The 24015-nt window shown below is 41.2% G+C and overlaps 1 protein-coding gene across 1 annotated transcript in view; it reads left to right on the forward strand.

Moving 5' to 3' along the window:
- Nucleotides 1-23119, forward strand: part of PKIB (cAMP-dependent protein kinase inhibitor beta) — an 85434-nt gene extending 62315 nt beyond the window's left edge. Inside the window, exons 3-5 of the mRNA XM_075924070.1 lie at nt 7085-7149; nt 17992-18172; nt 22207-23119. Of these exons, the coding sequence (XP_075780185.1) occupies nt 18019-18172; nt 22207-22289 (237 nt within the window). The 5' untranslated portion in view covers nt 7085-7149; nt 17992-18018 and the 3' untranslated portion in view covers nt 22290-23119. The remainder of the gene's footprint in view (nt 1-7084; nt 7150-17991; nt 18173-22206) is intronic.
- Nucleotides 23120-24015: the final 896 nt, after the last annotated feature.

The following is a 24015-nucleotide window of genomic DNA, read 5'->3' on the forward strand; positions in this document are numbered from 1 at the left end:
GAAACTAGGATAATACTATAATATGCATCAGGTTACTGTTATGACATTCAAACAAGGTTACTCTAATGACATCCATTTATCTGTATATTAATAAACAACATAATGAAACAAACAACTACTTGGCTGATTTACAGGAGTAGATTCAATTCTAATTTGTGTTATTTGGCCACTCTCATATTGCTGCAACGAGTGACAGCTCTTACCAAAGGAATTTATTTAGAAGCACCTTGTTGCTGGTGAAGTGACCTCTGAGATGTAAGAAAAACCAGGTTCCAGGTGAAACTGTGTGTTGTGACAGGATCCGTGGGGTGCAGCATGGAATTGTGGGATGGCTATGTTCCCTTATCTCTCCAGCCTCAGCTGTCTGGCACGATGCTTTGCTGGTGACCCGCAGCAAGCCCCTTCAGGTGATGTGATCACTCAGCACAACTGGTGAAGTGACCTCTGAGATGTAAGAAAAACCAGATTCCAGGTGAAACTGTGTGTTGTGAACAACTTCATGAACTGGGCTTGTTTAGTTTGGAAAAAAGAAGATTAAGGGGGGACATGATAGCGGTTTTCAAATATCTAAAAGGGTGTCACAAGGAGGAAGGAGAAAATTTGTTCCTCTTGGTTTCTGAGGACAGGACAAGGAGTAATGGGCTTAAAGTGCAGCAGGGGAGGTTTAGATTGGACATTAGGAAAAAATTCCTAACTGTCAGGGTGGTCAAATATTGGAATAAATTGCCAAGGGAGGTGGTGGAATCTCCCTCTCTGGAGATATTTAAGAACAGGTTAGATAGACATCTGTCAGGGATGGTGTAGACGGAGCTTGGTCCTGCCTTGAGGGCAGGGGGCTGGACTCGATGACCTCTCGAGGTCCCTTCCAGTCCTATGATTCTATGATTCTATGTGGTCACTTGTCTTTTGATCAAACATACTTCTGTGTGGTAGACACTTGATGAGTATCCCAGTCTAAAACTATGGGTCAAATTCTGCTGCCATTTACACAGTAGTGGAGTCATTCCAGAATCATAAGCTGAGGAAAAGTGAAGAAGGAAACCTCTGCTAACATCTTTTCACAAGTTCTCTCGGTTAGCGTATTAAGGGTAAAGGGGAGGGATTTGCTTCTGCCTGAGAAGCTGTCAGGCCTCCCCCAAACTTGCTGGATTCTGAGGGATCTAGGTGGCTCCTCAGGCCATGTATCTCAACCCTTGATGACTGATCCAGTGATGTGTGGTTTTGATGGAGCTGCACTACCACTGATTTTACCTTGTTGGGACTGTCTTTTGGAACCCTGTGGTATTGGAGGGGAGGCCTCCACAGGCACAGTTAATACAGCCTTGGTCTCTATTAACTGGTCTGCTGAAAATCTACAGAGCCATCGAATCAACAATGTGCAGCCTACCTGGCCCTGCCTCAGCTAATACAGTTTCTGGATCTGTAGAGTAACTTCCAGCAAGGGAAGATTTGGTGCCACTTAAGGTGACTGAACCTTATGTAGAAGCGGGGAGATTTGTGCAGAGTCCCCTCAAGTGTCCAAATCTAGAGCCGAAAATAGAATCAGATCATCTGCACTGTAAGACTTTTTTTAAACTTCAGCCTTTATTGTGTCCCAGTCAAGTTTTCCTGACGGTTGAGTATCCCATGCACAGATATAATGTATTCCTGTATTCCAGCTGAGAGGTGATGAAGATGTGAATAATAGGCTAGGTCATAGTCCACCAGGATAAGATGGGGTCTGTTAACTATCTGGTGATGGTAGAAAGTGTTATTTATGGATGCTTCTGTGTGAGAGGGTATGGTCAGAGAGGAATCCAAGACTGTTCCTAAACTCTGAATTCATTTGACCAATTGTAGGGGTGTACCATAAATCAAAGGAGACGGGAGAATGTGCAGCCACAGCACAACGTAGCTCAAAGCACCAACAGAATCTCTGTCTTGCTCAGGTGCAGCTTCAACCTGCTGTTTCTCACACATGATCTGTTCCTATTATCTGAGCAATGAACCCTCTTGATAGGGGAGGGCTTGTAGGGTGAAAGATAAGCAGAACCATGTGTTGTCTGCATATTGCTGGTACTTAAGCTCATGTGGTATGACAAGTCCAACTAGCTCCTGCATATAGAATCTGAATAGGAATGGAGAGAGAATTGACCCTGGAGAGAGGGTTACCTAGGGAGGTGGTGGAATCTCCATTCATAGAGGTTTTCAAGTCTCGACAAAGCCCTGGCTGGGATGATTTAGTTGGGATTGGTCCTGCTTTGGGCAGGGGGCAGGACTTGATGACCTCCTGAGGTCTCTTCCAGCCCTATGATTCTATGATTCTGTGACCATTCTGGGAACCTAGGCCACGAGTCTTGCAGTGGAGATGCAATTTCCCATTGCTACTCTCTTTGGTTAGATCTTCAGGGACCGGAATCTTGTATGGCAACAAACTTTAGGTCCAACTTCAGCAAAGCACTTGAGCATGTAACCATAAATACGTGCTTAAATCCCATTAAATCAGTATGGTTTAGAGATGGAGATAACCACATGATTAAATGCTCTGCTGAAATATATCCTCTGGGAAAATCTTGTAAGACCCCCGAACTATGTTCCACAAACCTCTGGCAATTCATAGCCTGAAACTTTTTGAACCTCAAGATTTAGTTGATTGGGATATTGGAGGGTAAATCATTTAGGAAAAGTATGTCTGTCTGGTTACTGACGATTGAAAGAATGAAAACAAACACTGAAGAACCACTCAGTAGGCAATCTAAGTAAAAACACTTGCTGAGACCTTCTTTGCTTGCTCCTTGGACCACATAAAGGAAAACACCTTGGCTATGCCTACACTTGCAGCTTCTTGCGCGATAAATATGCAAATGAGGCTAAGCGTGGAATATTGCCGAGCCTCATTTGCATACCTAATGGGCCGCCATTTTTGCAGAAGAGGCTCTTGAACCAGAAGGAGCTGTCTACACTGCCCCTTCTTGCGCAAGAAATACCCTCTTGTGCAATGGCACTACACTGATTATTTTCAGGAATAACGGCATTGCACAAGAGGGTTTTTCTTGCACAAGAAGGGGCAGTGTAGACAGCTCCTTCTGGTGCAAGAGCCTCTTCTGCAAAATGGCGGCTCATTAGGTATGCAAATGAGGCTCGGCAATATTCCACGCTTAGCCTCATTTGCATATTTCTCACACAAGAAGCCACGAGTGTAGGCATAGCCCTTGAGTCTTGTAAGCCAAAGCAAACACTTGTGTAACCCAGACTATAACAAGCAGCCCATGACTAAACAATAGAAAATCAAGTAAAAAATGTAAAGCAAAAGAAACCAGAGAGATCAATACATTTGGCTGCCAAATATACTCTGTATGACAGATACAAAATTAATTTCATTTTCAGTGTTACGGGAGAAAACTCAATTGCTTTTTTGCTGTTTTTTCCCCTCCCCTTTAAGCCTCAATGGTCCATGTAAATGGGGGAAAAAAGCAAAATAAAAGTTCTGTGCCTGATTGTGTTCTAGCTAAAAATAGGGTAAAGAGCCTGGCTTTTTATAAATGACTTGAATCATGTTCAGTGAGTGCTTTTTCTTTCTCCTCTTTCATCTTTCAAATGGCGCTATTTGTACTACTTGGCTTGGCAGTCTGCTTAGCACACTGGATATTTTTTTTTCTCAATCTCCATTTAGAATACTTAGGTATTTTGATACTAGGATACATTTACCAAAGGATCATTTATCAAAAGGGAAAAGGCTTTTAGAAAGTCATCTGCATTAATTAAAACTCAATTGAATTAAGTTAATTTCATATTACATTAATTTAAAGATATGCAGATTGTATGACTGGTAGTCCTACAAGCCAATAGAATGACTGCTTCTATGAATTGATGTTTGGACTAGAGATGGCCATACTGTTTAGATTTAGGGTTTATTAGTGCTGGGCCTTGTTTGGACAATAATTTTCGCTCCTTTAAGAAGCCTAAGAATCCTTTAAAATAATTTCCTAAATATTTGTTACTCAAGATTTTTATTGAAGACTCTTTCATGAATGTATTCTATAAGGGTGCATATACACAGCTCCCTAAACTCAAAATAAGATATGCAATTTGCACTACGCAAATCCGTATCTTATTTAGAATCTATTTCTAAATAGCTTATTTTGAAATTTGGCGTGTCCACACAGTGCCAGATTTTGAAATAACGTGCTATTTCGAGCCATTCCTTATCCCTTGTGTAACAAGGTTTACTGGGATGGTGAAATAGCTTGCCCATAATTTCAAAAGCCTTTTGTAGATGTGGGGTAGCTATTTCAGGATACCTCTGGTATCCCAAAATAGCTGTGCAGTATAGATATACCCTAAGGGAAGCTCTTTCTGATAGGAAGGTTAGGATTTGATCTGTAATGGCCTGGCAAAGGGCCGGCAGAGAGTAATCAAGACAATTCAGAACTTCTTAAAATGAAAATATGGTAAAAAGATAATGAAATTAAACCAAATTAGTTCTCAGGGTAATACCACTGCTTCAGATTTATAACTGGGATGAATTTTGGCCCATTAGGTCTATTGCTCTTGGAAAAGAGACTGTGATATTATAAAAATGAAGGAGGTTTAGGAAGAAGAGATTTTGGAGGTAAAGCATGTCATATACAAATGGGATGGCAGGAACAATTAGGGCATTAAAGATACCCTTTATTACATAAAAGGTAAAAACGATATCGCATCAGTTACATGGAGGAGGCCTTTAGTATGTGTCATGGTTAGGAGCACTACACATGTATCAACTCCGGAATGAGACAGAAGTGGAGGACAAGAAAGTATGAAAATTGAGATGGAGAAAGGGGTTTAAAAAAAGTTACAAAGGGAAGTGATTTAACTAAAAGGAAAACAGAAACCTTGGGAGACACGGAAATTAAATTAATTGTTACCAAATGCTGGTATTTGGTATACATGCCAAGAGATATGACTGTGTTAAAATTTTGGTTTAAATGGGGGATAAGCAGAGGAAGCCAGTAGTGTGACATGTAGTGGAAGGGACAGCCCACATGGGTTTTATGTCATGAATTCTACTATTATTGGTGGTTTTGTTGCATTTTTTAAATATTTGAATGGAACCAGAATTGCTTTTGACAAATTACAGTTGAATACTAAACTAATTTATTTTTGATTCTCCTTCTTCTCCCCCCCCCCCCCCCCCCAATCCCTTTTCACTAAAAAAAAGTTCTTCTGAAAAGCAGGAAATTGCATCAGGTGTTTGCAGAGGGACCCATGTGCTTGTTTTTATTTTGTTACATTGGTAGAGTTTCCACACTACTTGTTTCTAAGTGCCATAATTTCTAAGACAGGGGCCAGGAAGTATCAGATTCTTCCCTTATCTCAATGCATGGTATATATACATACAGTTTTACTTGTTTGTGGACTTGCTTAGGGACTGGAAATACTATCTTTTGTCCACACTGTCTGTCACTACATACTGATGCAACCTCTACATCCTCGTGTAATTTGGGACACATTAAGGATCTAGGGGTCATAGTGGACCACAAGCTAAATATGAGTCATCTGTGTGACGCTGTTGCAAAAAAAGCAAACATGATTCTGGGACGCATTAACAGGAGTGTTTTGAGCAAGACACTACGAGTCATTCTTATGCTCTACTCTGAGCTGATTAGGCCTCAGTTGGAGTATTGTGTCCAGTTCTGGACACCACATTTCAAGAAAGATGTGGAAAAATTGGAGAAGGTCCAGAAAAGAGCAATAAGAATGATTAAAGGTCTAGAGAACATGACCTATGAAGGAAGACTGAAAGAACTGGGCTTGTTTAGTTTGGAAAAGAGAAGACTGAGAGGGGATGTGACAGCAGTTTTCAGGTATCTAAAAGAGTGTCTCAGGGAGTAGAGAGGCAAATGGTTCTCCTTGGCCTCTGAGGATAGGACAAGAAGCAATGGGCTTAAACGGCAGCAAGGGAGGTTTAGGTTGGACATTAGGAAAAACTTCCTAACTGTCAGGGTGGTTAAACACTGGAATAAGTTGCCTAGGGAGGTTGCGGAATCTCCATCTCTCAAGATATTTAAGAGCAGGTTAGACAGACATCTATCAGGGATGGTCACTCTATGGTACTCGGTCCTGCCATCGATTGGACTTGATGACCTCTCAAGGTCCCTTCCAGTTCTAGTGTTCTGTGATTCTATAAGATAACCACTTATAACACTGAACTTAGCTTGATATTTAAGCTTTCTTTAGCCATTGATACTCCCAGTATTGTTTACATTCTTATAAGTCTCTCTTCACTATAATATCTGACACCAGTATTATAAATGATTCCATATTGTAAACGAATCACTCCTGACAGTACTCATAGTCTACAGTTTTACTCATGGGGACATCTTTCAAAAATTTCAAAGGGTTTGAAATTGCACATATTCTCCTACCTGTAAGTAAAACTGTCCAAAAATATGATATAAAGACCTGTGAGTCAATGATAACTGATGCTGTTTAATTCAAATTATGAGGCTTTGTAGAGACTTTCTGATTAGGCTATTCTGAATAACAATAAAATCTCAAATCAAATTTCATGAGTTAGTCAACTTTGTCTGAGACAGATTTTTCTAGGACTCATTTCATTAAAATAATTGAAGCGGGAGATTCTGAAGATTAAATGAATATGATTTAGAAGATGTGTAATGAGTGCAATTGTATTAGGCAGACTACACATGCTGTATTCAGGAAAACAAATGAATTTATAAATTAGTATTCATTTGATAGTTAGCAATAGCTGGGTTTGAGATACATAAAATTTGTTAAAATATAACTAAAATATAAATGCGATCTATAGAGCGGGGCTGAGGAAAAAAAGTTTGAAAGCTGATTTCAGAACCAAAACCAAACCAAAAGGCTAAGAACAGGAGCTGCTGAAGCATAGTCTGCAGCAATTGCAATAAGAATGCAGCCTGAACCAGCCTTATGTTCCTGCTTAGTCATCATCTACATGAATGTCAAAGTCTCTGAGCTATCATCCTCAGTGTCTCTAATATCATGGCCTTAAGAAACATCACCACCTTGACCAGGGACTTTCTAGTGTACTGAAGTGATTGGCACTCATAATAGTCCCATTTTGCCTTTATTACAGGGCTCATATTCCAAATGGACCTGTTCTATTGAGGCTGGTTTGCACACAGACTTCCTATGCTTCAGGTAAGATGTACCAGCACAATAACTCCCTGTTGGTTCATGTTTCCGTGAGTTCCTGCAAGGAACCAACTACACCAAAATGATCCAGCAGAATTTTCTTCCTGGAGCTCAATTCTACATGCAAAGGCAAGGGTCTTCATCAGCTTTAAGGGATGGTCAGCCTTTTATTAACCACTGAATTAGCACTGTACAATATGAATCAAGTATTAGGATCACCATCTAATGACCTGTCTTCCTAACAGCAGCAAAATGAAAGGTCTTTTGGGGGGTTCTGAAGACATGAATGGAACAAGCAGAGAAACTGGGACGTGAAGTCTATGTCACTGGTGGAGCAGAAGGGCTGGCGTTCATAAGAGTCAAGAACAGCTAGAGATGGAGAGAATTTTGTAGGGGCCTCACAGCGAGGACAAGAGTCTGAAACTTGATGCCATGGAGAAAAGGGAGGCAGAGGGGCGATTTAGATATGGGTGAAGAGATTGGAGTAATGCACAAGAAAAGGCCATGACTTGGTGATGAAGTGGTTTAGATTTAAAAACTAACTTATGCAACGGGATGGATGTAAGCAGATTGCTGCCGTAAAAAAATAAAGTCATCCATATGCTTATGTTTTTGGACTGTAAAGACCAGAAATAGTTTGGCTTGCCAGTCCTTCACAAGTTCTCCTTAGAACTGGGTGAGTAATTGATAATGAACAGTATATTTGATAATTGCTCTTCAAACTATCTGAGAACAGCTTGTGACTCTCTCAGTCAAATTCTCTTCTCTTCTTGTCTCAGATGTGTTTATTATTCAGAATTATTTTCTAACTGCTGTAAATAATTCTTGATTTGCAGATAGGGATTAAGAACTTTGAACCAAAACTACTGCTCACCCTCTAGCAGAATTGGTACTTGATTCATATCATCTAGTTACACCCATAGCCATCTAATGGGCTTGATGTACTTAGTCTGGAGATTAAAACAGCAACGGGTTCATGGGTTTATTGCTTTAAAACAAAAATCAATCTGGAGGATTGATGGCACAGTAACGAGATAAGGAGGCTTTCACACCTAGGTTACTAGTTCAGACCTAGTTAGGCTCTGATCACCTCAGATGAACCTCAGTTTACCCACTGCTTTGTATTGCTATATACTGAGTATAAATGGCTTAACTTCTCCCATGGGAGAGAGCAGTCAGACATGGCTATAAGTCATGTGTTTTATTTGGGGTAAAACCAGATACTTTTACATGAACTGGCTTGAATCAACACATGAATGAAGGGCAGGGAGGAAACAATGGGAGAACCAAGGACTGGGGACATAAATGCTTACTAACTGGGTCACCAAAGCAAACTGAACTTGTGATCACAGTATAGCTGAATAAAGGAACAAGGTGTCACGAGGCTGTTAAGAAATGGGCTCACAGAGACAAAGATAGGGAGCTAGGATGGTTCTGAGGTAGCACTGTCTGGCCATTTCTTCTCCTAATATTGCACTTGCAGTTGAACTAGACTTTTCAAGATTAATCTAAGAATTTTCAAATGCTATACTCCTTTTGGCTAATAATGCTGTATTGTTTTGAAAAGACTGGTGTCACTGCATATGCTTAGGAGGGTTATATTGCTCCCAAAGAAGCTAAAACCTCTTTCAGCAATCTAATCTCAGTTGGAGTCACTAGTGAGAGCCACAGAGTGAGAAGAAACAATTCCAAGGTTCAAAGGCACAGTCTGAGATGTCACCCTTGTATTTGGAGTGTACTGGCATGCTAACAGGGATACTGGGAGGCGGTTGAAAGCCTGTGGGCATAACACAGCCCCTGTAAATCCATGATACATATGTAGGGGCACATTATATATTTATGCTACCTATTCAGTAGGGAGCAGAAATAATGTAAAGCTGGATGGCCACATTGGAGACAGCATTTGGCTCAGTTTGCTGCTGAGTTTAATTTCTTGTTCTATACTGAGAATGTTAAGTAGCGTATAATTCACTAATCGAATAGTCGATGCATTTTTGCATTCACTATTCGATTAGTTGATAGGGCAGCACCGCGCGGAGCCCAAGGTCAGCTGGGGACTCCAGGGTCAGCTGGGGACAGCCTGGGCTCCCTGCAGTGCTGCTGCTTTGAGGTACCCCCATCTTCGCCCCCCCTTGCTGCCTCTATTTGATAGAGGCAGTGGAGGGAGGAGGGCGGGGGGGAGGACGACTAGTCGACTATCCTGTCAACTGTCCAATAAGCATTTGCTTATTTGACAGTCTAACATCCTTATTCTATACCAGGTATGGGTGTAATTGATTTCTTTTAGTCGTGTGCCCATACAATAGGCGTTATCTGTTTTTTTGGTTTTCTCTATAGTTGCATTACCTCACTTGTGGATTTGACTAAGGCTCTTATCTGTCACAGCTCCTACTCTTTGAAACTCATTTACAATGCGATAGCTTTCTTGGCTAGTATTGACTTTATTCAGCAAATGTCACTGTATTTCGCCTACATTTTACATACTAACAATTTTTTGTGGAAAGCATTATACCCCTTCTCCTCCCGTTTTTTCTTTTTTTGGTGGAAAAGCTGGACAGTTACTAATATTATTTGATTTTATAAAGTAAATTTAATTTGTATCAGTGCTGTACAAACCAAATATCAAATCCACAGCCCATACTGAACCTGTTCTATGTGGTTTTTTTATACCATGCTTATCACTGTAGTATCTATGCACCTCCCAGTAGTGTATTTAGCAACTTGACCACACCTCTTTCATGCATCTGTTCAGGGAAGGGGGTGTAACCCACACACCTAGTGTGTTTCACTGTCCCATGTAGTGGCACTTAGACCACTTACAGTGAGAGATAAGAATAAAGGGAGCTCTACAACCTAAACTGAGTGCCAGCTGGCTTTATAGTTCAAACTGTAGAGCCTCCTACACTAAGCTATAAAGATCCCAGGTTCAAATCTGCCTGGTGGTAGTTACATGTGCAGAGGAGTGGGGTGTTTTGGATTTTTTTATCTCTCTCTCTCTCCCTCTCTGTGCTGTGTGTATTTGTTAGAGAAGACCATGTCAGAGGAATATGCTTTGTACACTTAGAGCAGAGGGTGGGATGAGGCTTGTGATGGTCCTTACTTCCCAAAGGAATTTGTTCCACAGTCTTAGACCAGCCTGCAAGAAGCAGTCTCTCACACCCTCAAGCTTTACCTTTATGTTAAAGAGTTCCACTGTGCCAGAGGTGTGAAAGTTGTTGACCACAGTCTTCATCCCAGAACTTAGTTTAGATAGCCTCTGGCCAGACCAAACAGCTCCTGGAAGATAAGGACTGAGAGCTGAACTTGATTGGCAGGTCTATGGGAAGCTAGTGTAGAGAGCAGAAAGCAGACCTGATGTGTTCACAGTAGCCAGTGCTGCTGAGATGTGTTTCAGAGTGCTGTACTTGCTGCAGTTTTCTAAGTGCTGAAGTCCTCAGGTAAATTGCATTGCTGTAATCCATCTGAGAGGACTAGACAACTATCAACAATCACACGTTTTAAATGTGATCTTAAAAATACTAGGAGAATCATATGGAAATGAATTCCATCAGCTTGGAGCAGATCCAAAAGAAGCCCACAGTGCATAAATGTCATAACAAGTAAGTGTCAAAATGTAAGACCCAAGTAGGAACACAAACATGTCAAGCTTCAGAAAACAGAGAGAGCCAAAGGAATACAAAATGTTTTGATGATAAATAACAAAGGTTAAGTATTATCCCCAGGCTCATCTGTATCCAATATAACCACAAGAGACCAAGAATATGGCAAAAGTTGTGGAAAAACTCCTACATGCTGCTTCATTCTAAATGAATGGCAAAGGATGATGTGTGGATGTAAGTTAGTCTCACTGTGTTGAATGGCACTTGTGCATTCTCTTTTCTGAGTCATGGATTGCAAAGGCCCATGTGGTCAGTGCTCAGGATGTGGAGAAAAGCAATTTACCATGTCAGAGGAACCAGCTCTTCCTTTGATTAACATCATTCAGTAAGAATCTAAAGGGATGGGGAGGGGAAAAACCAAGCTGAGGATTTGATTTCCTTTTCTGCTTTAATCTTTCTGTGGTTTGAGTCACTTTTGCATGTTAGTTATTGGGAAGGGTTTTGTTTAGTGGTTTGCACAGGGAAGTTGGTTAATGACTCTGTGCGTGGTATGTTCCAGTCATTTCCATTTGTTTCTGCTTCCCTTTTACCTTTCTGCAAAATAGTCACAATACTCTCCTTTCCAGTATGTTATGAGTTGTATTTATGTTTGAAAAATCATATGACAGGGGTTACCAAGTATCTATCTGTCTCAGTTCCTGTTAGGTGCCCATCACCATAGTTGGTTGACTGTCTCTCCCAAATGAACTAATGAGTGCCCATATGTTGGCTCTTGGTTCAGTCTCTCCCTCCTCCATAGGAAGATGCTGGAAAGTAATTTCCTCTCTTCTTTCAATGTTTTCCTTTTTTGTGGGAAGATTAGGATAAAGAAATAAGTTTTCCATTGATTTCTTAGGCATGTGAGGTCTGTGCTCATTCTCCCTTCCTCCTGAAAGGAATTTGAGTCTTTGGCCCATTCCTCTGCTCTTGTGAGTTTCATCCATGAACTTGAAAGTGTCATTGATACTGTGGAATATCACTACTGAAGGAGGCCACTGACCCTTTGTTGAGAGCACACATTGAGTCCATTGCCATATAGGGTCTGAAAGAAGAGAGCCAAGATGTTGATTTTCTGGGGTGGACTTTCTGTGGAGAGAAGAGGACTGGGTTGGTAAGCTCTTCAAAGCTGGTGTTGCCTAGGAGCCAGCCTGCTGCCTTTTGGATCAGAGTATTTGTAAGGTCAGAACATTCACTGCCAAGAACAGAGAGGGGCATGGAACCAGCCTGAAAATTGCAATGGCTAAGACTGGGCAGGCCACCATCTGCAGCTGCCTTGCTGTGGTAAGGAGAAAACAAGAGATTTGGCAGCCATAACTTATTTGGTGTCTAGAAACAGTGAAGAATTGAAAGAAACCGTCAGGATTCCGTCTAACTAGAATATTTGTTGACAGGTCCCTTGTATCATAGGAGACGTAATGATGGTGCCAAGCTCTTCAAAAAGTTTCCTTCTTCCCTTGAGCAGTAATATTATCACTTATTATGAGGGAACCCTAAGTATAGAAGACATTCTTAAGAATAAGTAGTAATGCCATCATTACAGCCTATCTGTAACATAAGAGGTTATGAAAACACAGGAATTGCATAGCTAAGAAGATACGGTTTTCCTCTCATTTGCACTTAGGCAGTATATCATTTAACAGAGGTCTAGGCTGCTGTCACATGAAAACCCTTTTATAGCTAAAGATCTCTGAAAAAAACACTAAGCACAAAGTATTACTAAAAACAATGGAATGCTTTTCATGAATAAAATATGACTTAAGCAATGTTGGCCATGCATTGAGAGTCCATCAAGATACAGAATAAATCTTAATGTGCCTCTGGTCCATTAACTGTTAGGTCTTATGTATCATCTTTTCCAGATGCTCCTGAACGTAGTTCTCTGATATAGGAAAGCTTAAATATAGACCCTCAAAAGTTTATAAAGTTAACAGATGTAATTCTCTTTAATAGTGGGCAGAAAGTATATTTTCCTAAGAAACAGGTATGAAGATTTAAGACAGATATGTCTAAGGATGCCAAGTGGGGATTCCCCCCAACTCCCATCTTTGTGTTTTTTATGGGAACTAGTGGCCCAATACCAATTTCAGGAACTATGACATTTCCTGAGGATAAGTCTGTCCTTTCAAGCAGAATAACCAGAGTAATGTATTTGAGAGTAAGCTGTGCATTGAGGACAAAGACTGGGTGAAAAGGGGCTTCAAAAATACTTGTATCAGTGATTTGTCTGCTTATGATAGAGGGAAAGAGAGCAAGACATGGCTGGCAATGAATATGCGTCAGGGCACCTATTACTCCCATTCACCATGAAACACTTTATTCTTGATCCTGAGTATGACTGTGATGTTGACTTTCAAGAAACTAATTTGTTCTCTTCCTTTGGCATTTGCTTTTAATAAACCAATGTCAGCTTCTATGAAATTTTCTCTCTGCAGACTGGCATGTGGATATGCCACTGACAAAGACCTACATCTAAGTAACAATAAACCAGCCATCTCACATTTAAAAAATTACATTAGTTGTTTGCCTATCAATATTTTGTCCAAGTATCCAGCCTAATCTAATTTGTACAGGAATGACATTTTACATGCATTATGGGCAAATCACATTGTAGTTGACTATTTCCTCTCCCCTCACATACACTGAAACTGAGACAGTATAGTACCACAAACCTTTTCAGACACTGGGTTACAATAGATGTTGACTGAGGCTACGTCTAGATTGCAGGATCTGGTGGATGTCTGCGTAGTAGGGGCAGGTGTGGGGTCCTTCCCCGGAGTGCAAGTTATGCTATCTGGACCTCATGTATCCCTGGCGGAGCTCTTTCATTTTACTCGGGATCTGTTCCAAGGTCCAGGGTGGGTTTCGGCGCTCCACCAGGGACTCAGCCATCCAGTCATAAATGTCTGCGTTCCAGTGCTTGGAGTGCAGATCCTGTTGTGTTGTCTCCTTGCCCCACAGCTAGAGGTGGGACAGGATCTTCGCTCCAGACCATGAGGGTGCCCATCTCTTGGTACCCCTTGGTGGGTCTTGGGAGCTCTCCTCATACTCCCTGTGAGGGACAGGCGGCACTGGGGGTCTAGGGGACTTGTGGCTGTGCCATCGGTGTGCAGGCCTGTGGCAGGGAGAGTCGCCTGTTCAGGGTGCTGCTCCAAGGCTGGCTTCCTGCCACAAGGCTTGTCCACAGTGCCTGCAGCTTTAAGAAGTGCCAGGAGACAGGAACTATAAAATTGTGATTACTTTGGATAGAGTGGCCACCAGGGCACCTGGAGGCCTCGTCTTTCTAAAGAAAACCCTCTTCCCCATCCACACACAGCTTTTTCTGAAAGACCTCTTTTGGAAAAAGGCATCTTCCTCATAGAAAGAAGCCTGTCGGAAAAACCCCTCAGTTCTTTTGATTTTCTTTAGAAAGAAAGCAATTGCAGTGTTGACATAATTCAATTAAAAAAAACCCTGCTGTTTTTCTGAAAAAAACTCTGTAGTGTAGACATAGCCATAGTAGCTCTCAGCTCTGCCTAGACAGGCCAGAACAATATGGGAGGTTCAAGGGAACCACAGAAGGGGAGGATATTGGGCACAGAACGCGTTGTAGTAAAAGAGAAGAAAATAAATCTGACCATATGAAAAATGAGCATTTTTATCCAATACAAGGCCTTGTTGCTCTGAATAGAGTCGTCCTTGCATGCCTATTGATCTCCAGATGGAGTCATGGAGTTGATTTTGCCTACAAAGTTTAGGGTCTGCCTACTTGGAACCTCTCTTCTCGTGCCATCTAGTTACAGTTAGAGAAGGAGTCTGAACTGGAGCACTCTTGGTTTAAAAGAGAAGAGGCTGTAGACAGGATGTTTTGGGTGGCCCTACACTTTTGGTCTTATTCCTCCTTTTGATCTGAAATATCCTAAATCTACTGACCTTTCAGCAGTGTTGGAAGAAGGGGAGGGAATGAAGCGAGTGGTGGTATTTGTGGGTAGCATGGGATATTTTTGATTAATTTTTGGCAGGTTCAACTTCAGTAGCAGCCACAAAACCAGGCCTCTGGACTGGTTGACACCGAGGGGCTGAATTTTCAGTTTTTGTCAAGAGTGCCTAGAGCAACAGCCAGGTACATTTTGAACTTCTAAATCTAAATCTAAATACAGTAAAATTAGATGCAAACTGTATTGCAAAATGCTTTCCAGAGTTACAGAATATAACTACAGTTAGATAAATTGTATCGGGGAGAAAAAAGCTGGAGTGATGAGGAAAAGAGGTTTTCTGATGAAGTATGAAATGAGATGAAGGGCAGATAAAAGGAGACTATATCATACAGGAAGCTTGTTTCAGATGGTAGGAGCTGTAGATGGGAGGTTTCTATGCACAAATTATATAGAGGAATGGAGGTGCCAGTGCTACAGAGAAAAGAGTAGAGAGACCAGGCACATGAGGCCATTTGGAAGACCTCCATGTTGGCTTTAAAAAATAGAGGTAATATTTTTATTGGACCAACTTCTGTTGGTGAAAGAGACAAGCTTTTGAGGAACACAGCTTGAAAATTGTTTAGAAACCAGAAACTAGTCCAATAAAAGATATTCCTTCACCCACCTTGCCCCCGTAATATCCAGGGCTAAAATAGTTACAACAACATGGCTTATCTTTAAAAAGCAGTAGACAAAGAGGAACAATACTGCACTGGCTAGATCCACCATAATACCTTACTGCAGGGGTGTGGAACGTGAGGCCGGGGGACTGGATGTGTTCCCAACTTGCCTGGATCCAGCCCCCAAAGCTTGGGACTCCCCCATAGTATTGGGGAGCCTGTGATGGTGCTTCAGCCCCCTGAGGGTCTGGAACACAAAAAATCTACTTGCCTGGGCTCCCTAGGCTCTAGGGTGCAAGGGAAAATGTAGGGAGTACATTTCTGCTTCTTAGTCGGGGGCCACATCAGTGAGGGTTTTTTTTTTTTGCTTCTCACTAGTGTGCGGCCCCCGACTGATTTTTCTGTGGGTCGGTGGCCCCGGAGCTAAGAAAGTTTCTCCGCCCTGCCTTACTGGCTGGATCAAAAGAGGAAGGAGCTGCCATGACAGAGGGTGGGGCACCAGGAACAAATAACAAAAGTTTTAATGTAAGAGCTAAGGAAGACACCGGTCACAGTCTTGCTCTTTTCTATTTTGAAATCTAATTTACAGCCTATTTCCTTGCTGTCATGAGGAGCCTGAGCACATGAGCAATAACTGCAGGACTCCTCTACTAAGGAAGTAAAAACAGACAAATATTTATGATGAATAACATTAAATACAATGCATAATCTCTTTTAGCATTTCTTGTCAGGGCAGCAGAGTAGATGGATAATTATATTAGTTTATATTTTATTTAGATGAGATTGGTCAGGATTTGAAACTCTATTTGCTGTCAAGGCAGGAAAGTTCAACTAGCCCACTAAGCCTGCACTTACCGTTGCCACACTTATTTAAATACAGTGGTTTATGTACACATTCATGGCCTGAGAAACCGTTTGCTGAAGCCTGTCAGTATTGGCAGGAGGATTTCCCATTAATTTTAAAAGTATATTTAGCTCCTGACAAATGCAAAGATGAATTTAGAATATTTATGCTTGAAACTGGATCTAAACAACTGTAAGTACTTTGTAAGAAAGGAGGAAGAAGCATCCTGGTGTGGGTGAAGCACAGGAGTAGGACTCGGGTGAGATGGGTTCTGTTTTTGATTCTGCCACAGCCACCTTATGCAAATCATGTTTACTCTCCACCTGTCTCAGTTTCCCCATACAGAAAATGTAAATACTAATTCTGACTTATCACACGGGTATTATGCAATATATAGTATAGACTCTATAACTTGTATGTTTCTCAAGTGAAAAATACTATATAAATGAAACATATTATGAGCAGAAGCCTAGACTGGAGAAACAGAGTGGAAACATGATTTATGTTGTCTTTTAAAAAAAAATCTCTTCTAAATAGGGACAGCTGCTATGTAGAATTTCAGACTCACAGTAAGAACCTCAGAATCCCTCATCTTCTATTCAGATCATTCCTCCTCTCCCCTTCCCATTGAAAGTACTGAACGTATTGATAAAAAAGACACTCCAGTTCCCTGAAAGGAAGTAAATATGATTTTAAATGGAACAATTAGTATTTGATTGACAGAAATTACTTTCACTGCTACCAGAAATGATTTGTGTCATAAAATCATTTTGTTGCTGTTAATTTCAGTTAATTGTATTTGTAATTGTTATACTTTATACTTTGCAACACTACTCCCTGCTTCACTCTGTCCCACCCCTTTTAGGGCAGACACTCTAACCTCAACTGGTTTCCTAGTGCAAACACTTTTGCATGCAAATAACTTTTCTCAGTTCCCTAAGGCCAGATCCAAAGCTCACTGCAGTCAATGGGAGTCTGTCCACTGATTTCAGTGGGCACTGAAGCAGATTTCTAGTGCATAGGGCAATACTGTTTCTACCTAATTACACAAGGACATTATTTGCAAGAGACAATATGTGTTATTTAAACCTAACGAAAAGTATTTCTGTGGGGACAGAGCAAAAGTAAAAAGCACCTGTACTTGCAGGAGGAAGGACTTTTGTGGAATTGTGAGCATGTTTAGACTTTTGTGGAATATGTGAGTATGTCAGATATGAAGCACAGAGTCCTTTCTGTATGCCGCACTCCAATTGTGGAAGGATTTTGTTTCAGCCTAAATAAGGACAATAACAATAATAATAAAACCTGCTGACTGTTCCTCCGAGACAACATAGCAAGGCAGAATTTCAATTCCCTTCCAAGTGAATGTCTGGTAAAACCACATAAAGAGAGAAAAAAGAAAAGGGATTGGGGGATTAGGTCACAAAAACAAACAAACCCCAAACAAAAAACAATACAAAAGCACAAAACCCCTGTACAAGAGGCTCTTCTATTTATACATCCCTTGTTTACACTGAGCGCTATCCATTATGCTTGTCTGTGTTTGTGCTGCTAAAGAACAAATGGAAACAGAAGGAAATGAACAATGAAATATTTTCTCAGAGCATAGATAAACTTATGGCAGCAGGGTATTGAAGTATGTGACATTTATTAAGAAAACATTAGTTGATCTCTTCTCACAAACCATTGGCATTTGATTGTTCAGAAACTGACTACCTTCCATTGTTAAGAAACAGAATTGGTGCATGTTTCATGACAGACGGCTTTTCTTCTGGTGTGTGTTCTACCTGCAGATGTTGCTATGAAGAAAGAAGTCAGAAATGACTGATGTAGAGCCTGTGGTCACAGATTTTGCAGCATCGGGAAGAGCAGGTCGACGAAATGCCTTACCAGATATTCTGGGTTCTCCTGCGGGTGCTGGCGCAGGGACTTCAGACTTACCACATAAACTAGCTGAACTTTCCGTGTCAAAAGGTAATGCCTATAAATTGGTGAGAACGAAAAGTTTCATGCAGTTACCTTCCATTTTCTCCCAAAGCTTTCACAGCTTCTCTCAATTCTGATGTCAAGAACAATGATAACATTTCTTCTGCAGTTAGAACTAAGTCTGCACCTGTTTTCCAAAGCAGTCATTAGTTGTGCCCATTAATTGGGAAAGGTTAATTTTACATCAGACTTCAGATAAACTTGCCATATCCCTTATTCTGGGATTATGAGATGAATTCCAAACCCATGCTGCAACAACTAAAACCAGTACCGCAACATCGTTGTTCCACTGATCATATTAAACTTAAAAAACAATAAATGGTCTTTTAGCACTTTATAGACTAACAAAACATGTAGATGGTATCATGAGCTTTCATGGGCACAGCCCACTGAAGAAGTGGGCGGTGCCCACGAAAGCTCATGATACCATCTACATGTTTTGTTAGTCTATAAAGTGCTACCAGACCATTTGTTGTTTTTTAAGTTTATCCTGTACAGACTAACTCGGCTACCCCCTGAAGCTACTGATCATATTGTTAGTCAGTGACTCACCTTATCCATCAGATTCTCTTCTGCATTGGGGTCTCCTCAGCACAGAAGGGCAAGAGGTGTTGCAAAGCCACTTATAGCACCTCCGTTCCCAAATCACTGCAACATTCTCCCCAACTCAAGTATAAGTCAGAACCATCTAAAGATGCCTCCAACTTGCTATCACCCCAAGGGACCAACTGCCAGCTGTGAATTTGTGCAGAAGTATTTATGTTGTTCAGTGAATAAGATTTCATTTTATCAGTAATAAATGTACTCTGAGCTCAAGGCTGGGGAAAGAAGTGCTGCAGTAGTGTAATCAGGATAAATGCAGGTATGAGATGGCTAACTTCTCATATGGGGAAAATAGAAGGTAGTTTAGGTTCATTTACCCACTTTTTTTTTTTACCAGTATACCACTAGTAGCTGCCATTTTCATTACTGAATGGGATGTAGCTGAGAGTAATGAGGATTGGGGTTGTTATTCACAGCTGGGGCTGTGGAGGTGGAAACACTGCATTAGCCAAGCCCAATGAAATATTCATTGGTTTAAAAAAATCTTATTAAGCATTTCATAGTTCAGCACAATCACCCTTAAGAGACACACACACACAACTAACATGAATAGAAAAGAGTAAACAAAACAACTGGAGATCAAATAAGATTCCACCCATTTGTTTCATTTTAGCCTCTGGAAAGCTTAGTTGTTGTAAAAAAATGTGCTTCTTGCAGCATAGAACCTCTCCCCTTATTCTTATATCACATAAAAGTGAACATGAAAGAGTGAAAGCATTGTTAAAAGAAATACAAAACCATTACACAAAATTACAAAAGGATTTAGCCTTCCAGATAGCATAATCATCTACTCCTGATGCCCATCCAATCTATTATTAAGAACAAATAAAAAAGAGATACAGTAGCTCCAGGAAAATGTGCTGCTGCTTTCACATGAATACAGGGATGTAATCTGCTGCAAAGATGTGATGAACAACGAATTATCAATTGCTCTTGATGCTGTTGTATAGATGAACCAATGCTAATACTGAAAAGGGTGGTTTTTAAATCCTCCATGACTAATATCAGTAAGTTGCAATGGTGAAAATGAGGCAACAAGTTTGCACGGGGTCAATTTGAGTTAAACTTTATGGATAGCTCAGTAGTGCTGTATGAATAGAGCGTTCTTAAAGGGTTTCCCTGATGGTAGCTGTAAAATGGTTTTGTATCATTCTAATAAACTAGCCAATTAGCCCGTCATAAGATGGGATTTTCAGGTCTCTCCTCCACATCGGTCTTCTCTCCTGAGCCTCCTGTCTCTCACTCCGTCTCTCTCTCTCTCTCCTCCTACTGCCTCCCCTCCCCCCCCCAGCTCTCCTCCGCCTCCTGCCTCTCTATCTCTCTCTTTCTCTTCTCCTCCCCCCACCTCTCACTTGGGGGACCGCGGAGCCCAAGCGGCCGTTTGGGCGCCACTCGCCCCATGCTGCATGGGGAGCACAGAGCCCAAATGGTCGCTTGCGCCACTTGCTCCCACCCAGCAGCCTGGCTGAGCGGCGCAGAAGTCAGCTGAGCGCCACGGCAAGAGGCAAAGCGGGGCGGGGCAGTGACGTTCACGGCCAGGGGGCGGGGCCTGGAGCCACTGTCACGCCGCATGTCACTGCCCCGCCCCCCTTCCCCTCCCGCCGCGGCACTCGGCTGACTTCTGCGCCGCTCAGCCAGGCTGCCGGGTGGGAGCAAGCGGCCGTTTGGGCTCCGCACTCCTCATGCAGCACGGGCCACTCAGAGGGAACAGCCAACATTTTAGCGTTGCAGACTCACAGACATTGGGCTACTTTCTAATAAATGACACATAAACCCATTGAGAATTCTTGTGGTATCAAAATGTATGCAATAGATTGTTTTACATTGTCTCTAGGATGCTGTCAACTGCTGTAATACTGGTAAAAAGCCAAGAATGGGATCTGCAGATGCCCTTCTACATGGAACAAAGGATGAGGGTTGAATACATTGGTCTGTGCTGTAGCCCTGTGTGCTGTAATTATCACATCAAGTAAACTCCCAGATTCCTCTTGCAGAAGAACCAGTGAGTGGTCAGCTCAGTCGAGTTCTGATGGCCTCAGTATGGTTTCTTTTCAGCCAGTTAGCATAGGCTATGTAAGGAATAAGAGCAGAGAATAAATTAGTTGCCACTGGTCACCCTAGAGAGAACTCATTGCAGCTGGATGTGAGCATCAGTCAGGATGTTAATGTAACCCATACACATACTGAGTGTGGTTCACTGTCCCATGTAGTGGCACTTAGACCACTTACAGAGAAAGGACAAATGAGTGTGCTCTCTCCGGTCTGAGGTGAGAGCCAGCTGGCTTTTAGTTTTAGTAGAGGCTCGTGCACTGCACTCCAGAGGTCCTAGGTTCAGTTCCATCTGTTGGTGTTATACTGTTACTCGTAAAGGTGCTGTTCTCAACTTCCACTGATTTCTCTGGAGTTAAAGGGGCTCAGCACCTCCAGCAGATGATCAGAACTCTGTAGAATGGAGCTTGTGACGCTAGTGAGTGCTGGCTCTGGAATGTTGCTTAGGTGCCTATGTTCACTCAGGTGATATAAGATACAGGGTTTTTTGCTAATGGTAGTCTTATGGCAGGTTTCCAAAGCTGCTTGCTGAACATTTATCCCTTTGGTTCTGACAAACTATATAAGACTCAGAGAGCTCCATGACCAAGTACTGTATGTTTAAATCCAAGCTACCTGGTCTGAACAGATCCCTAAAAGCCATAATCTAGCCTAGATTTGGGTATGCAAATCCTATTGACATCAGTGGTTGTTGCCACAGGGGGCCTAAGGGCAGTATAGAAAGGATAAAAATGGTTTTAGAAAGGGCAGCTAAGCAATAAAACAAAACAACAAAACAGAGGGCAGTTAACATTTACGTGTATATTTAATCAACAGTAAAAAAAAATTATCAGTATGTACTGTGGAATTCTATTTTAATTGATCTTTTCAGGCTGCTCTCGTTTTGTTCTATTCAAACGTTCACTCTAACCCAGTCCATAAAGAGTGAACTTTCTAAATAAGAAAAGAAAATTTTCATCCTGCAATGGCAGAGTGAATTCTATTAGGGTTTTTCAATGCTGAGAACAGTCAGTCTCTATCTGCAGCCAAGCAACACTCCGAGATGCTAAATTCGTTCCGATCTTTGGAAACGACAAGAAAAAAATCAAAGAAATTATCTCCAATTTGAGTCTTACAACCAAATACCCATTGATCATAAGCACAGGGCAAGCACCTCAGCATCAATAGGGAATTGCTGTTAGAAAACAAGATGCAAGTCATATATGTCTAAGCTATCTATTCTTTCTGTCTAGTGGTTTTGCTAAAACATCTGTCACTCTGGTAGATAAGAGGTAATCGATACTAGCAGTGATTAAAAAATATTTGTCTTTGATTACATAGCTAATCCCTGGCATGTGCTGGTGTTTTATCATATACATATATCTCTTCAGATGACGAAGCAGAGGGTGGAGAAATATCATCTGAAGCCATGATGGAAAATCCAGAGACAGAAGGAAAAAACAGTGATGCCTAATCTCAACAGATTGCTGGATTTACAATGTCCATCAACAGACTTTACAAATGTTCTGCTTCTGGCAGGTTCCAAACCCTAGTAGAAACTATAGTGGTCTGGGCAGTACTATGCAACATAGTTGTATCTGGATGATATTAACTTGCAGCTACTGATTGGGGGTTTTGTGCTGATTTTCTACTGTAGTCCATCAAAAAGCAAGTAATTTTCAAATCACAAACAGGAAAAAGATAAAGAATGTGATTTTTTTTATTGTTGTCGGTTACACTGTATTGATACTAATCCAACCAAACCCTTTTTGACAGTTTCAATGATTATGGTAAACAGTTGCACAAAACATAATAATCATGCTAAATATAACTCATTAATTTTCCAAATTATTATTCTCAGTGGCACCAAGTCTTGTTTCCTATAGAAAATAAGATTATGTCAAGCATTTTGGGATACAGAGGGAAAGGGGAAGTTTCTTGTCTTTAAAGACAGAAGAACCCCATAGATCCATGATGTACAAACTTTGGGAATCTTCTGTGTCTTTTGTTCCCTCTGGGAAAAGAAATGGGGTGAAAAAGTCTGAAACACGTTTTCTCCTTCTCTTTTCCAAAAAGTTCCATATGCTTCTTAAAACACCAATAGCTTTTTTTAAGAGCTCTTCAGTTTATTCAGGCGTATCCATGGGCAGATAATCTCTGGGTTATTCCGTTCCCCACAATGATACTACTACTTTCTGTACACAGCCTCAATACTCTATTTGTTCATATGTATCTAAAATAAAATAGCACCAAGTGGTTTAAATTGTTTAATCTCAACATGTCTATTAAATAGATTACCATCTCTTTTGTCTTCTTGAATCCTTGATGTTTCTCCTGTATGGCAAGGAATGAATCGTAAGTACAATAATACACAATGCTTGTGTTTCATTTGTGGGTTTTGGTTTGTCTGTTTACAACAGAGCTATTCCAGGCATTGTGGCTGGACATAGATATGAAACCTATTTAAACAGAGACTCTCTGCTTGCACTAAAAGATCATCCATGTTTTATTATAAAGATTGTATCCCTGAAGATACTGTGTGTATATATCCTTTTATTATTCAGGATAAAATTCACATAAATTCATGCACCTGTTTTGGAATATGAGTCAATAGTCATCTGAAATTCTTACAAAGACATAGAGTGCAGCTAATTTAAAAAAATCAGGCACGTGTATTTGCATCCTGCATCTCTACTGGAGTGTAACTTACAGTTACACCAATCAGTAGATTGGGATATACCAGTAGATCTTGGAGCCTCTGATAGGTGATCCTGACTGTTTTGGCCAGGAAGCTATCAAGTGCTGGCACTTCGGTTGCCCCTTCACTCACTGTCATGCTGCTCCTGCCCTCTGCCTTGGTGTCTCCTGCTTGCTGTGTTGGAGGGAGAATCAGTGGGGCACTGATGTCAAGTTGTCCCTCCTCACCCCACTTCTGTACCCTATTGCCACACAGAGAAAAGGGGGTGGAGAGAGCTTGTCAATGTCACTCTCACACATTGCATGTATGTCATTCTCACAAACATGCACTATCTTTCACTCTCATCTCCCAACCCAACACACACATGTGTGTGTGTGGGGAGATGGGGTTGTTACTTCTGTTACTGCTTGCAAAGTGGGTTATTTTTGGGTTTTGACTGTTCTGTGCATTTCATAATTTTCATTTCTCTCTTACATTTACATTTAATTATTTGATTAATGAG

This window comes from Pelodiscus sinensis, chromosome 3 (assembly GCF_049634645.1).
Source record: "Pelodiscus sinensis isolate JC-2024 chromosome 3, ASM4963464v1, whole genome shotgun sequence".
NCBI classification, from domain to species: Eukaryota; Metazoa; Chordata; order Testudines; family Trionychidae; genus Pelodiscus; species Pelodiscus sinensis.